Below are 13,783 nucleotides of genomic sequence, written 5' to 3'. Positions count from 1 at the left end.
GGCCCTTCGGCCCTCGATGTTGCGCCGACCGAATCCTACCTAACCTATACTAGCCCAATAACTTCCAAATGCCTATCCAATGCCCGCTTAAATGACCATAAAGAAGGAGAGTTCACCACTGATACGGGCAGGGCATTCCATGAACTCACAACCCGCTGTGTGAAGAATCTACCCCTAACATCTGTCCTATACCTACCACCCCTTAATTTAAAGCTATGTTCCCTAGTAACACCTGACTCCATTAGCGGTAAAAGGTTCTTAGTATCTACCCTATCTAAACCCCTAATCATCTTATACACTTCTATCAGATCTCCCCTAAACCTTCTCTTCTCCAATGAGAACAGCCCCAAGTGCCTCAGCCTTTCCTCATAAGATTTTCCTACCATTCCAGGCAACATCCTGGTAAACCTCCTCTGCACTCGTTCTAAAGCTTCCACATCCTTCCTATAGTATGGCGACCAAAACTGCACACAATACTCCAGATGAGGCCTCACCAGAGTCTTATACAACTGCAACATGACCTCAGGACTCCGGAACTCAATTCCTCTGCCAATAAAGCCCAGTACACCATATGCCTTCCTCACGGCACTATTTACCTGGGTGGCAACTTTCAGAGATCTGTGTACATAGACACCAAGATCCCTCTGCTCATCCACACTACCAAGTAGCCTACCATTAGCCCAGTAATCCATCATCTTGTTATTCCTACCAAAGTGAACGACTTCGCACTTAGCTACATTGAATTCCATTTGCCACATTTCCGCCCAGCTCTGCAACTTATCTATATCCCGCTGTAACCTACCACTTCCTTCCTCACTATCCACAACTCCACCGACTTTTGTGTCATCCGCAAACTTGCTTACCCAGCTTTCAAGTCCTTCCTCTAGATCATTTATAAAGATAACAAAAAGCAATGGTCCCAAAACAGATCCTTGTGGTACACCGCTAGTAACTGCGCTCCAAGATGAACATAATCCATCAACTACTACCCTCTGTCTCCTTCCAGCCAGCCAATTCCTAATCCAAACCTCTAATGTATCCTCAATGCCATACCTCCGAAGTTTTAGCATTAGCCTACCATGGGGAACCTTATCGAACGCCTTACTAAAATCCATATACACAACATCTACTGCTTTACCCTCATCCACTTCCTTAGTCACCTTCTCAAAGAACTCAATAAGGTTTGTGAGGCACGACCTGCCCTTCACAAAACCATGCTGGCTATCCCTGATCACGTTATTCCTACCCAGATGTTCATAAATCTTATCCCTTACCATTCTCTCTAAGACTTTGCCCACCACTGAAGTCAGACTCACTGGCCTATAGTTACTAGGGCTATCCCTACTCCCTTTCTTGAACAATGGGACCACATTCGCTATCCTCCAGTCCTCTGGTACTATTCCCGTTGACAATGACGACATAAAAATCCAGGCCAATGGCTCTGCTATCTCCTCCCTAGCTTCCCATAGGATCCTGGGGTAAATGCCATCAGGCCCAGGAGACTTATCTATATTCATCCTTTCCAATATTCCCAAAACCTCTTCCCTGCATATTTCCAGGGCATCCATTCTAATTATTTGTGATTCCATATTCACATCAGCAACAGTGTCCTGTTCCTGAGTGAATACTGATGAAAAGTACTGATTTAATGTCTCTCCAATCTCCTCCGCCTCCACACACAACTTCCCACTACTATCCTTGACTGGACCGATACCTACCCTAGTCATCCTTTTATTCTTGACATACCTATAGAAAGCCTTTGGGTTTTCCCTAATCCTACCAGCTAAAGACTTTTCATGTCCCCTTCTCGCTTCTCTTAGCTCCCTCTTTAGCTCCTTCCTGGCTACCTTATAACTCTCAATCGCCCCTACTGAACCTTCACGCCTCATCTTTACATATGCCGCCTTCTTCCCTTTCACAAGGGACTCCAATTCCTTACTAAACCACGGCTGCCTCACAAGGCCCTTTACACCATGCCTGACTGGTACATACCTATCGAGGACACGCAGTAGCTGCTCCTTGAACAATCCCCACATCTCATTAGTGTTCTTCTCTTGAAGCCTGTTTTTCCAATCCACACATCCTAAGTCATGCCTCACTGCATCATAATTTCCCTGCCCCCAGCTATAGCTCTTGCCCTGCGGCGCACGATAATCCCTCTCCATCACTAAAGTAAAAGTCACCGAGTTGTGGTCACTGTCCCCGAAGTGCTCACCTACCTCCAAGTCTAACACCTGGCCTGGTTCATTACCTAGAACCAAATCCAATATAGCCTCCCCTCTTGTTGGCCTGTCGACGTATTGTGTCAGGAAACCCTCCTGCACACATTGTACAAACACCGACCCATCTAATGAACTCGAGCTATAGCTCTCCCAGTCAATATCTGGGAAGTTAAAGTCCCCCATAACAACCACCCTGCTACCTTCACTCTTTTCCTGAATCATCCTCGCAATATTATCCTCTACTTCTCTAGGACTATTAGGAGGCCTGTAGAAAACACCTAACAGGGTGACCTCACCTTTCCTATTTCTAACCTCAGCCCAAACTACCTCAGATGGCAAGTCCTCTTCCATCGTCCATTCCACTGCTGTGATACTGTCTTTGACAAGTAATGCCACGCCTCCCCCTTTTTTACCCCCATGTCTGATCCTACTAAAACATTTGAACCCTGGAACGTGCAACAGCCATTCTTGTCCCTATTCTACCCACGTCTCTGTAATGGCCACAACATCGAAGTCCCAGGTACCAACCCACGCTGCAAGTTCACCTACCTTATTCCTTATACTTCTGGCATTGAAGTATACACACTTCAATCCACCTTTCTGGTTACAGGCACCCTCCTTAGAGATCGCTGCATTATTCCTAACCTCCCTACACTCAAGGTCCTGTACCCTAAAGCTACAGTCCTGGTTCCCATGCCCCCGCGGAGTTAGTTTAAACCCTCCCAAAGAGCACTAGCAAACCTCCCCCTAAGGATACTGGTGCCCCTCCGGTTCAGGTGTAGCCTGTCCTTTTTATAGAGGTCCCACCTTCCCCAGTAGCAGTAACTAACCTGCCTATCTTTCCAAGCCTGTTCCTAACTGCAAACATAAGTCTCTTCACTTTGAACTTTGATCATCAGTTTCTTTTCAATTCTCAACTGCAACACAGTTCAACCTAAACTTAGAAAAATAAAAGGAAAAATAGTCTCAGTTCATCTCCAACCTCCAAAGAATGCCATTTCAATAATGCGTTTCATGACAGAGTTAGTAATAATTAAACAGCAAACATGACATAAAGCTCACAGCCATGTAAATCCTTCTCCCACTAGATTTTTGATCACTGTATAACATTCTTGGGTACTTTCTTAAAATGTGAACTGTTACAATCAGGATAAAGCATCAGCAATTGCATTTTTATTCCCCCTTGAAATGTAAAATTGTTGTGCTAAGAGGTTGCGATAACAAATTTCAACAGAAGGATCGCTGAATATTGGTCTTAAGTCATCTCCATAACAGTTAATAGATTATGATCAGTAAGGTCTCCTTGTTTCCATGTTGAACAAACTTGAAAGTGTTCATGAGCTGCCAGCACTGCAAATTCTCCTTTCCTACACTGCAATGTTTTTTCTGAAGCTGTTTGAAAAAGTAATCCTTTGGTATCTCCATTCCAGCCTTGTCATCCTTGTCAGTAAGAGAACTGCCCGCATCTTCAAAATCCCTAGTATCTACTGGTAGTTTATTTGCACCAAGGTTTAACAAACCATTTAATATGGGTTTACTTAAGATGGCGTTCGGCTTTTCAAGGGATGCCTGTCATTCTCTTAACCCCGCCATCTTTGTCTGTTTTGTAGCAAGTTGGTTAAATATACAGCTGTTGTACTAAATTAATGACAAATTTCCAATAAAATCTGCACATTCCTGAAAATCCCATAAAATTTGGTTTAGTTTTAATGGTGGGAAAGACAATCAAAGCTCACTCTTATGCTGATTTGGATGTCGTTGCCCAACAATATGTCATAAATATGTCACTTTCTTGGTCTTGCAAATTCATGTTTTGTTAGGTTTGTCACCGACCTGGCCAACTGTAATTGTTTAGACAGGTTTTCTAATTGTTCTGCATATTATACTATATACCCCAATATCGTTGAAGTATCGTGCACAATTAAGCACTTCAGCTATAACTCTGTTCATTAATTGTTGAAATGTGGCTGGAGCATTCTGAAATTCAAATGACATAATCTGACCATTATATAATCCATTGGGCTTGGCAAAAATGGAAATTTCCTTAGGCCTTTTTGTCAATGGTAACTGCATTTTACCAAAGCAGTTTCACAAAAGAATGGTATGCTACCAACTTCAGTTCAATATTCCCGTTTGCAAATAGTATGTGAAACCATCTTTGTTATTGCATTAACTTTCCTAGAAACGATAGAGGAACCTCTATTCTCTTAACGACGTGGGCAGGCAGTAGTTCAGATAATCGAATGCCAGATAACACCATTTAGCCAAGCATCGGAATCTTGTGATCTTGTTCAGATAATCTAAAATTGGGATAATTATGGTTCCTCTGTACACAAATTTTAATTGAACCATCTAGTGACATTGGTCATTACTAATGTAGCTTTTTAATTGCAAACCTTTATTGAATTCAAGTTGCACCATCTATAATGGTGAAATTCGAACCCTTCTCCACAAAATAATGTTCAAGGTTAATAGGTTCAAGGTCACATAATCACAGCGCTGTCATCTCTCCCAAACAATGAAAAGCTTAATACCTAGTGAGGTTCACTGATCATTTACATACTGTCTGAATACTACATACTACAGTTGTATTAGAATGAGAGGGCAATCTCTTGAAATATATACATTGATTGCTGTTAGTTTCTGACTCTGTTTTTCAACATGTTTTTCTCCTTACATGTTCCCTCTGTCATGTGTGATCTTCCCTCGCAAAATCTTACAGCTCTGTGCAACCCTTGGGTCTTTCCTGGTTCCTTTTGCATATCTCATCGTATTGGAGCTCTCTAGCTCACTTTGTGCTGCACTGCTTGCTGCTGTTCTGCTGATCTTTGGTGAGTATTTTACTGATGTTATAAGATTGTGCTGCACAGTCTCCAGCCATGTAGCATGGTTGGACAGATGTGTGTGCTGTTACAGACGCGTTTAATATTTTAAAGAAAAAAATCAAATGTAAACCGTGAAAGTTTCCCTGAAGGGCCTCAGAATTTTGTCTTCTGAGTTCATTACCAATTGTCTGCTCAATGTGGTTGTGTCCTTCTTTGTTCCTTTTTTTTTACTGATATTAAAACAGAAGGTTCCACAACAGATTTGCAAAAGATTTTGGACAGATACAAAGTCAAGTTAGCACTGTGGTGTAGGTTGTGTGATTTACACATATTTTCATAATTGTTTTTGAGTTTAAGAGTTTTGATTTTGAACCAGCGACCTATGCCTTTACTGTGTATCTGAGGGAATTTAATAATTAATTTTTGATTATTCTGTAGTCATGATGATTTAAAAGACTTCCAAAAGAATAATGGGATTTTCTTCATTTTTGGTGAGTTTAATTGCAAGCAAAATACACAGTTTACTGCATTTAGGCAAACAAAGTAAGGATAATGTGAGAAAAATTATTCCGAAGAACAAATAGAGGATAGAATGCACTGCCTGCAAATGCATTCTATTCTATCAAATGTGTTGGAGGAGGCGGGTTCATTTGAGATTTAAATAGAGGGGTTACATTAATGATTCTCCAATCAGTTGGAACCACCAAAGCTTTCACTGTTTTTAGGGCCACTTTTTTCGGTACTCTTGGGTGTAGATGATCAGGCCCTGGGAATTTGTTAGCCTTCAATTCCATCAATTTCTCCAACACCAGGGATCAGTTCTGGGTCCTCTGCTGTTTGTAATTTTTATTAATGACTTGGATGAGGGAGTCGAAGGGTGGGTCAGTAAATTTACAGATGATACGAAGATTGGTGGAGTTGTGGACAGTGAGGAGGGCTGTTGTCGGCTGCAAAGGGACTTGGATATGATGCAGAGCTGGGCTGAGGAGTGGCAGATGGAGTTCAACCCTGCCAAGTGTGAGGTTGTCCATTTTGGACGAACAAATAAGAATGCGGAATACAGGGTTAACGGTAGAGTTCTTAGTCAGGTGGAGGAACAGAGGGATCTTGGGGTCTATGTACATAGATCTTTGAAAGTTGCCACTCAGGTGGGTAGAGCTTGTAAGAAGGCCTATGGTGTATTAGCGTTCATTAGCAGAGGGATTGAATTCAAGAGTCGTGAAGTGATGTTGCAGCTGTACAGGACTTTGGTTAGGCCACGTTTGGAGTACTGTGTGCAGTTCTGGTCGCCTCACTTTAGGAAAGATGTGGAAGCTTTGGAGAGGGTGCAGAGAAGATTTACCAGGACGTTGCTTGGAGTGGAGAATAGGTCATACGAGGACAGGTTGAGAGTTCTCGGCCTTTTCTCGTTGGAACGGCGAAGGATGAGGGGTGACTTGATAGAGGTTTATAAGATGATCAGAGGAATAGATAGAGTAGACAGTCAGAAACTTTTTCCCCGGGTACAACAGAGTATTACAAGGGGACATAAATTTAAGGTGAAGGGTGGAAGGTATAGGGGAGATGTCAGGGGTGGGTTCTTTACCCAGAGAGTGGTGGGGGCATGGAATGCGCTGCCCGTGGCAGTGATAGAGTCAGAATCATTGACGACCTCTAAGCGGCAATTGGATAGGTACATGGATGGGTGCTTAATCTAGGATAGATGTTCGGCACAACATCGTGGGCCGAAGGGCCTGTTCTGTGCTGTATTGTTCTATGTTCTATCTATGTTCTATGTTCTACCAGTTTGTAACTAATGCTGGTTACCTTCAATTCCTCCCTCTCCCAAAACCCTGTGTTTCCCACCATTTTTGGCATGTTATTTGTCTCCTCCTTTGTGAATGCATTTAGTTTGTCATGTATTTAGTTGGTCAGCCATTTCTTTGTTCCCAATTAATAACTTCATCTGTTTCTGACTGTGAAGGAAGTACTTTCACGTTCACTTTTTTTTCACAGACCGATAGAAGCTTTTACAGTTAACTTTTGTTTCTTGCAAGCTGACCTTCCTAATCTATTTTTCTTAATCAATCCCTTTGTCCTACATTGTTGAACTCTAAATTGCTTCCAGTTCTCTGGTCTGTTGTTTTTTTTCTGGCCAGTTGTATGCCTCTTTCTTGGATTGTGTATCATTTCTCATTTCCCTTGTAAGCTATGGTTTGGATGATTATTTGATTTAAAACTGGTCTGCAGGATTATGGAAACAAGACAGGAGATTGGGACTATGTCACAGAACCAGTGGAGGCACATTAAAGCCTCCTTTTGTGCTGTAACGTTCTGTGATTCTGTGATTTCACTTTTCAGAGAGAAACTAAAGGAATGCTCTTAGGGGAAACGCCCATAGTTTGGGGGAGTTTTTTTTTAAATTTCAGTTGGGCATTTGTGTAGGTCTGTTAGCTGAAACTGGATCTGTTAAACAGTTGCACCTGAGAAAGTGAGAAAATTGTCTATCTGTAATTGTTTAAAATATGTTCCCTCAGTGTAAGGAGTTGAGTTGAAAAGCTCCCGATTGGAAGTGTTTGGTAAAAATCCTGGGATTGTTATTTGAAGGTGAGAAAGTTTAGGCTCCGTTTCATGATGAACCAAGAAAGAGGCTAACCGATTTAAAAGAAATATTAGAAAATAATATTTTAAATTAATAAATTCCTCTGCTTCTGACTGTGTAGGAAGTACATTCACCTTCACTTTTTTTTCCACAGACCTACAGAAACTTTTACGGTTGATTTTTGTTTCTTGCAAGCTTTCCTAATATTTTTCTTTTCTTAATCAATCCCTTTCTCCTACATTGTTGAACTCTAAAGTGCTCCCAGTCCACCGGAAAAGGCCGGGTTGCTTTTTTTCCCCGGCCTCTTCCTTGGATTGCGTATCATCTCTCATTTCCTTTTTAAGCTATGGTTTGGCCATTGTTTCTGTTTTTGGCCCAAACAGGAATGAACAGTTGTCGAAGTTCACTCATGTTCTGTTTGAATGTTTGCCACTGCCTAGCCATTGTGTTTTCTGAAGGAATATCCTCCAATCTATCATTACAAACTCGCACCGAATATTATCATAGTTTTTTCTATTTGGATTCAGGAGCTAGTCTCCGAATGAGCTATGTAAAAACTCCAACTAAAAAAGAGATTACTGGAAAAATTGAGCAGGCCTGGCAGCATCTGTGGAGAGCAAGAGTTAATGTTTCAGGTTCAGTGACTCTTCTTCAAAATAGAGTTCTATTCTTCAGTTCTGAAGAAAGGTCACTGACCCAAAACGTTAACACTGCTTTCAGTCCACAGATGCTGCCAGACCTCCTGAGCTTTTCTAGCAATTTTTATTGTGGCTTCGTATTTCTGGACTCTGCAGTGGTTTATCTTTTTTTTTAATATAACTTTTCACCTTGATGAGGAATTCTGTCAGATCATACTCTGACATCTACAGGGGAATGTCAATTATTCTTTTCCTATTAAACTATACCCTGTCCAAATGACCTGTTCTCTAGTTGATTCCTCAACATATCGATCCAGAAAAGCATGCCAGGCACGCTCCAGGAATTCCTCATCCATGGTATTGACACTGACCACATTTTATTTTAACTGGTGCCTTATTAACTGGCATTCTTGATTAAACTGGCAGAAATTATATACCTCAAATGTCGCAATGATGTCAGCATATTTCTGCTATAAATCAGGACACCAAACCTGCAGAGGAAAGCTGAGAATGCAAGCATAGCCAACATCGCTGACACTGCTAAGGCAGTGAAGCAGGAAAGCTGAACTGAGCACAGGACGAGGTGGTACAGAGTGAGAAAACCAATGAGGCCGAGGACCAAGACAACCAGACAGCAGCCATGTTAGCAGAGTTTGTGGAGGTGGCTGGTGGGGGCCTGGGGGGCAGGGGTACACAGTGAAAGTCAGAATGCAGAGCATCTTGCTCATAATGGAGTCGTTATGCTGCGCACAAAATCTTTTTGTGCTATGCTCACTTCGCATGTGTTATTACCTGGCGGTGAACCCTTCTGCTAATTAAATCAAACACCCAGAAAAGCTCTCCTCACTTCATAATTTGTTCAAGTATGAATGACAGAGAACTCTCAAGTTCCACTGTTTAAAGAAAAATACCTATTTATTTCTTAACTCTAAAAATGCACATTAAACAACAACTATTCACAACTGAAGCACTCCTTTCTCTTAATTGCTTTTTATCTGCTTCCAATTCTAAACAATGTAAAGTTCCAATAAAAACCTGTATTAAAGTTGCATCAATTTATTTTCAAACCACACGGTGGCTGTTGTATCTGATGTTCTCCATCTTTTTGCTGAAAATCTCCCTGGGTCGTCATCTGTCTTTTACTGCAAAGGTACCTTTTTGATGGAGAGTTTTTTGCTGGCAGTTACTGTAAATTACAGTTACTCTGAATAACTTTCAAAATGTCTGCTTCCTTATACCCCAAACATTAAATCATCTCATTGGTTCGAGACTGGCAAAAACAATACATTCAAGTTCAGTTGGGTGTTAGTATCCTGGGGCATAATTTAAACTGGATAATGTTCAAATTGTTGTCAAAATAGCAACCATAGCTCAGGTATCCATTTCACTGACAAATGTTACATAATTTCAATTTTCCAGTGCACTCTGAGACGGCTAGCTAATCATATGACAGGTGCTTGTAAGCTCTGTGTAAAACAGCATTCACTCTCTCTTAAAGATACAGTACACTCCTTCAACTTCATAACACTTGGCTGTTGAATTATATGGGGAGGGTGCATCGACTGAACTCAACTGGTTTCATCTCCGAGCAGCTTGAGGTTTGCCTAGCTGAGTGCCTGGGCATGGAGGGCTCTCTGACTCCCTTCTTTTTATATATGAAAGTCTGACCATGATTAGTCAAAGAAGCAACCCCACCACCCCATGGCCGAACACTTCAACTTTCCCGATTAGAGTGTTGCTGGAAAAGCACAGCAGTTCAGGCAGCATCCGAGGAGCAGGAAAATCGATGTTTCGGGCAAAAGCCCTTCCCTATTCTTGATGAAGGGCTTTTGTCCGAAATGTTGATTTTCCTGCTCCTCGGATGCTGCCTGAACTGCTGTGCTTTTCCAGCGCCGCTCTCATCTAGAACCTGGTTTCCAGCATCTGCAGTCCTTGTTTTTACCTACTTCAACTTTCCCTCCCACTCCGCCAAGGACATGCAGGTCCTGGGCCGCCTCCATTGCCATCCCCTAACCACCTACTGTCTGTAGGAAGAACGTCTCATCTTCCACCTCAGAACCCTCCGATCCCACTGCCTCACTGGATTTTACCAGATTCTGCATTCCATCCCCCCCACCTTATCCCAACCTTCCAACTCGGTACTGCCCTCATGGCCTATCCCACCTGTCCATCTACCTTCCCACCTATTCACTCCAACCTCCTGTCCGACCTACCCCTACTACCCCCACCTCCATCGACCTATCATACTCGAGTTACCTCCCCCCCCCCCCCCCCCCCCGCCCCAATTTATCTCAGTCTCATTCCTGATGAAGGGCTTTTGCCCAAAATGTTGATTCTCCTGCTCCTCCGATGCTGCCTGACCTGCTGTCTTTCTCAGCAGCACACACTTGACTTTGGAGTAGTCAGAGTTTACTGTGGCTATGCATATCCAGAATATTCCATAATATTTGATCAACTGGCACGCTCCTAGTCCAATAGATGCTGGTTAATAAAGTGTTTGTTGTATTTTGATATTTTTCCAATCTAAATGCCGGTTTAAGTTTCCTCAGATGTTCGTTTATTGCATTTGTCTCTAATGTCTTGTTTAATGTCTTTCCAAACATCGTCCCGACAGATTGGGGATCTATGTAGAACCCCCTAATCGTGTTGTTTTCCCCTTTAGTGTTTCCCAGCTCTACCTATATATTGCACTTTTCAAGGATGGCTCTATGATTAACACTGCCTCACAGCACCAGGGACCCAGGTTTGATTCCAATTCCGAATGAGTCTGTGGAATTCGCATGTTCTGTGTGGGTTTCCACCCCATGTGCTCTGGTTTCCTCCCACAATCCAAAATATGTGCCAGTTAAGTGGAGTAGCCATGCTAAATGCAGGGTTATAGGCCTAGGTAGAGGCATGGATTTGGGTGGGATACTTTTTTTGGAGGGTCAGTGTAGGCTTGATGGGCTAAATGACTTTGCACATTGTAGGGATTCTGTGATTCTTTAGCAAATGCCTTCCCTTGCTACCATGTTAATTTCCTCTTTTCACCATCAATCTACTCCACTGCCTTCTCCTCTTTGTCATTCCAAAAACTCCATGCCCATGGATATTCAGTTCCCATCCCTGGTCAGCCTACAGCTGTATAATTCATATTTTCACCTATTTGCTTAATCAGTTGATCCATTCTTCTATCGTGAGTGCTCTGTGCTTTAATGCCCCTCTTTTTTTTATTACTTGTCTAGTTCCCATTATTTTTCACTGTGGCCTTGTTTGATCTTGACCTTTGATTGTGTGTCTTTATCCCTTCTCTTACTGTCCTTTCTGTCTTGTTCTTGTCATTGATTTCATCCTCTCCAATTAGAGGTCTATAAAATCATGAGTCACGTGACATCAGATTATAGTCCATCAGGTTTATTTGAAATCATAAACTTTCAGAGCCCTGCTCCTATAACATGGCATCATGTGACTTCTGACTTTGTCCACCCCCCAGTCCAACACCAGTGCCTCCATGTAATAAAATCTAGGCCTAGATAAGGTACATAGCCAACAGCTTTTCCCCATAGTGTGGAATCTGAAACTAAAGGGTATAGATTTAAAGTGAGAGGAGAGAGATACAAAAGTTTATGGGGGCAATGTTTTCACACAAGGGTGGTGAATGCCTTGAATAGGCTGCTCGAGGTCGTGGTGGAAGCAAGTTCAGTTTTGTCATTTAAGAAACATTTAGACATGTGCATGGATGGGCAAGGTATGGAGCAATATAGACCATACACAGGAACATAGGGCCAGTTTAATTGTGAAAACTGGATAGCATGAGCAAGTTGGGCCAAAGGGTCAACCTCAGTCGTGAGTAAGATCCCAGAGTCCATTGTGAAGGATGCGATCTGAATACTTGAAAGTGTATGGTCAAAAAGGACAAAGTTAGCTTTGTTTCATCAAGGGGAGATCGTGCCTGACAACTCAGTTCTTTGAGAGACAGGATTTACATGTATTTGGAAAGGTAAGGATAAGGGAGAATCAACACAGTGTTGTGCGTGGGTAATCTTGTCTTACTACCTTGATTGAGATTTTTGAAGTAACAAAGAGGGCAGAGCAGTGGGCATACTCTTTTTGAAAAATAATAATTTGGATATACAGCTGGCTCAAAGGTAGAAGACAGAGGGTGGTGGTGGAGGGCTGGTTTTCAGACAGGAGGCCTGTGACTAGTGGAGTGCCACAAGCATCAGTGCTGAGTCCTCTGTTTTTCATCTTTTACATAAATGGTTTGGATGTGAGCATGGGAGGTACAGTAACTAAGTTTACAGAAGACAATGAAATTGGAGGTACAGTGGACAGTGAAGAAGGTTACCTCAGTACAACGGAATCTTGATCAGATGAGCCTCTGGACCTAGGAGTGGCAGATGGAGTATAATTCAGAGAGATATGAGTGCTGCATTTTGCAAAGGCAAATCAGGGCAGGCTTATACACTTAATGGTAAGGTCCTTGGGAGTGTTAAACAAAGAGATCATGCAGGTTCATAGTTGTTAGTGGAATCACAGGTAGATAGGATAAGGAAGAAGGCATGTGTATACTTTCCTTTCTTGGTCAGAGTATTGAGTATAGGATTTGGGAGGTCACGTTCCGGCTGTACAGGACATTGATTAGACCACTTTTGGAATAGTGTGCAATTCTGGTCTTCCTCCTATCGGAAGGATGTTGTGAAACTTGAAAGGGTTGAGAAAAGATTTACAAGCATTTTGTCAGGGTTGGATGGTTTGAGCTACAGGGAGAGCCTGATGAGGTTGGGGCTGTTTTCCCTGGAGTGTCAGAGGCTGAGGGGTGTCCTTAAAGGTTTAGAAAATCATGAGGGGCATGGTTAGCATGAATAGACCAGGTCTTTTCCCTGGGCTGGGTGAGTCCAGAACGAGAGGGTATAGGTTTAGGGTGAGAGGGGACAGATATGAAAGGGATTTAAGGGGCAGCTTTTCACACAGAGGGTGGTGCCTGTGTGGAATGAGCTGCCAGAGGATGTGGTGGAGGCTGGTACAATTGCAACATTTAAACGGCATCTGGATGGATATATGAATAGGAAGGGTTTGGAGGGATATTAGCCAACTACGCTGGCAAATGGGACAAGATTAGGATAGGGTATCTGGTCAGCATGGACGAGTTGGACCGAAGGATCTGTTTCTGTGCTGTACATCTCTATGACTCTAAGTAGGGAGTAGGTAAGATCAAAGAGAGCCAATGGATGTTTTCTACTTGGACTTCCAAAAGGCCTTTGACAAGGTGCTGTACAGGAAGCTAATGAGTAAAGTAAGGGCCCACGGTGTTAGAGGCAAGGTGCTAGCACGGATAGAAGCTTGGCTGTTGGACAGAAAGCAGGGAGTGGTGATGAGAGGGTCCTACTCAGGATGACAGCTGATGACAAGTGGTCAGGGTTGGCATCACAACGTTTCACTTTATACATTAACGAGCTAGATGAAGGAACTGAGGGTGTTGCTGCGAACTTTGCAGTTGATCAAAGATGGGTCATGGGTCAGGTAGCATTGAGATGG

The 13,783-nt window shown here is 42.6% G+C and overlaps 1 protein-coding gene across 2 annotated transcripts in view; it reads left to right on the top strand.

Moving 5' to 3' along the window:
- Nucleotides 1–13,783, top strand: part of pomt2 (protein-O-mannosyltransferase 2) — a 217,352-nt gene that overhangs the window by 27,635 nt on the left and 175,934 nt on the right. For both annotated transcript variants that reach the window (XM_060828634.1, XM_060828633.1), the window contains exon 4: nucleotides 4,945–5,053. In XM_060828634.1, the coding sequence (XP_060684617.1) occupies nucleotides 4,945–5,053 (109 nt within the window). The remainder of the gene's footprint in view (nucleotides 1–4,944; nucleotides 5,054–13,783) is intronic.

Source organism: Hemiscyllium ocellatum, chromosome 8, assembly GCF_020745735.1.
Source record: "Hemiscyllium ocellatum isolate sHemOce1 chromosome 8, sHemOce1.pat.X.cur, whole genome shotgun sequence".
Lineage (NCBI taxonomy): Eukaryota > Metazoa > Chordata > Chondrichthyes > Orectolobiformes > Hemiscylliidae > Hemiscyllium > Hemiscyllium ocellatum.
This window is presented reverse-complemented; position numbering and strand designations above follow the sequence as displayed.